The sequence below is a fragment of the Eurosta solidaginis genome, chromosome 4, assembly GCF_040869045.1.
Source record: "Eurosta solidaginis isolate ZX-2024a chromosome 4, ASM4086904v1, whole genome shotgun sequence".
Taxonomy (NCBI): Eukaryota; Metazoa; Arthropoda; class Insecta; order Diptera; family Tephritidae; genus Eurosta; species Eurosta solidaginis.
Window position 1 is genome coordinate 183,675,298 of NC_090322.1, and position 1,199 is coordinate 183,676,496.

At 36.3% G+C, this 1,199-nt stretch overlaps 1 protein-coding gene across 1 annotated transcript; it reads left to right on the forward strand.

The window, feature by feature from the left end:
- On the forward strand, positions 1-753 carry LOC137248467 (UPF0729 protein GD16342). The gene has a single exon (XM_067779394.1). The coding sequence runs from the start codon at positions 162-164 to the stop codon at positions 450-452; it is 291 nt and encodes a 96-aa protein (XP_067635495.1). The 5' UTR covers positions 1-161; the 3' UTR covers positions 453-753.
- The last annotated feature ends 446 nt before the right edge of the window (positions 754-1,199 follow it).

Below are 1,199 nucleotides of genomic sequence, written 5' to 3' on the forward strand. Positions count from 1 at the left end.
AATTGATTGTCATTCCGTTTTTGTTTTGATTACCAGAATTAAGATTTACGCATTTATTTCTGGAATAAGATAAATTCTAAATACTATTTTACAAATTCTGTCCACAAAAGAGTGCCTCTAACCACAATATTTTCATTTCTATTCCGCTAGGATAAGCTAAAATGGTTTGTGTGCCGTGTTTCATCATTCCAATCCTGCTCTATGTGTGGCATCGATTCTTCCAGCCTATTGTATTGCCAATTATACAGCGTTACTGGAATCCTTGGGAGAAAAAAGATGCTCAAGGTAATGTAATAAAGAATGAACCAGAATTTCCATTCGAATGCAAAGGTGGCAGTTGCCCATTTACTGGAACCAAAAACAAAACTTTAGCCAATGGAGGAAGTGAAAAATCAGCTGACACGGCTGCTGCTGTTCCAGATGTTTTAGCACAAACAAAGAAAGACGATTAAGGTCACATTATTAGATTTTATTAGCTTAATGTTTTATTTTAAGTTTAAGTTCTTCAGAGGATGTGCTGGGGATGAGCAGCTTAAATATAATGTTTGAAAATTAAAGAAGTTGGGCTGATGCACATTGAGGGCGGTGACACTTGTAACTTTATGGAATAAGTATTATGATTGTTTGGAATAAGTTGCATATGAAAAAAAAAAACAAGATTTTACGTAAATTTTAATGACAAAATATATTATGTGCACAATGAGATTGTACAAAATTTCTAAGTCATTAATAAAATAAGAAGTATCTAAAGAGGATAGGGGGTGTGTTTAACTCTAATGACGATTACGATTTCGAAGTCTCACATTCTTGATATAAGGGGAGAGGTAATTATGACCGAGGCAACATCGATCGGCAACATTTCCCTAAACTTTCAAGTTCCATTACCTCTGGAGGTTGGTTGTGTAGCGTGCCAAAGTGGGGAGAGCCCCGAAAAAAATCTGAATTTTTTTCATTGGTCGATTTTTTGCATTGACAACGATCACCGCTGATCAGTTACCAGGCTCGCAGAACTATAGAAGCGGATACTATATTACACGTGCATTGCATACTTATAGGCTGCTGATGTTAACTTGATGGGCCCATATGTATGCACTTCCGTTCAAACGTCGGCGTTGTAGTTGGAACAAATAACATTTGCCTAAAAGCAGGCATGCTTAACGAACGAAACGATATCATTTCGTTACGATAATCAACGTTAA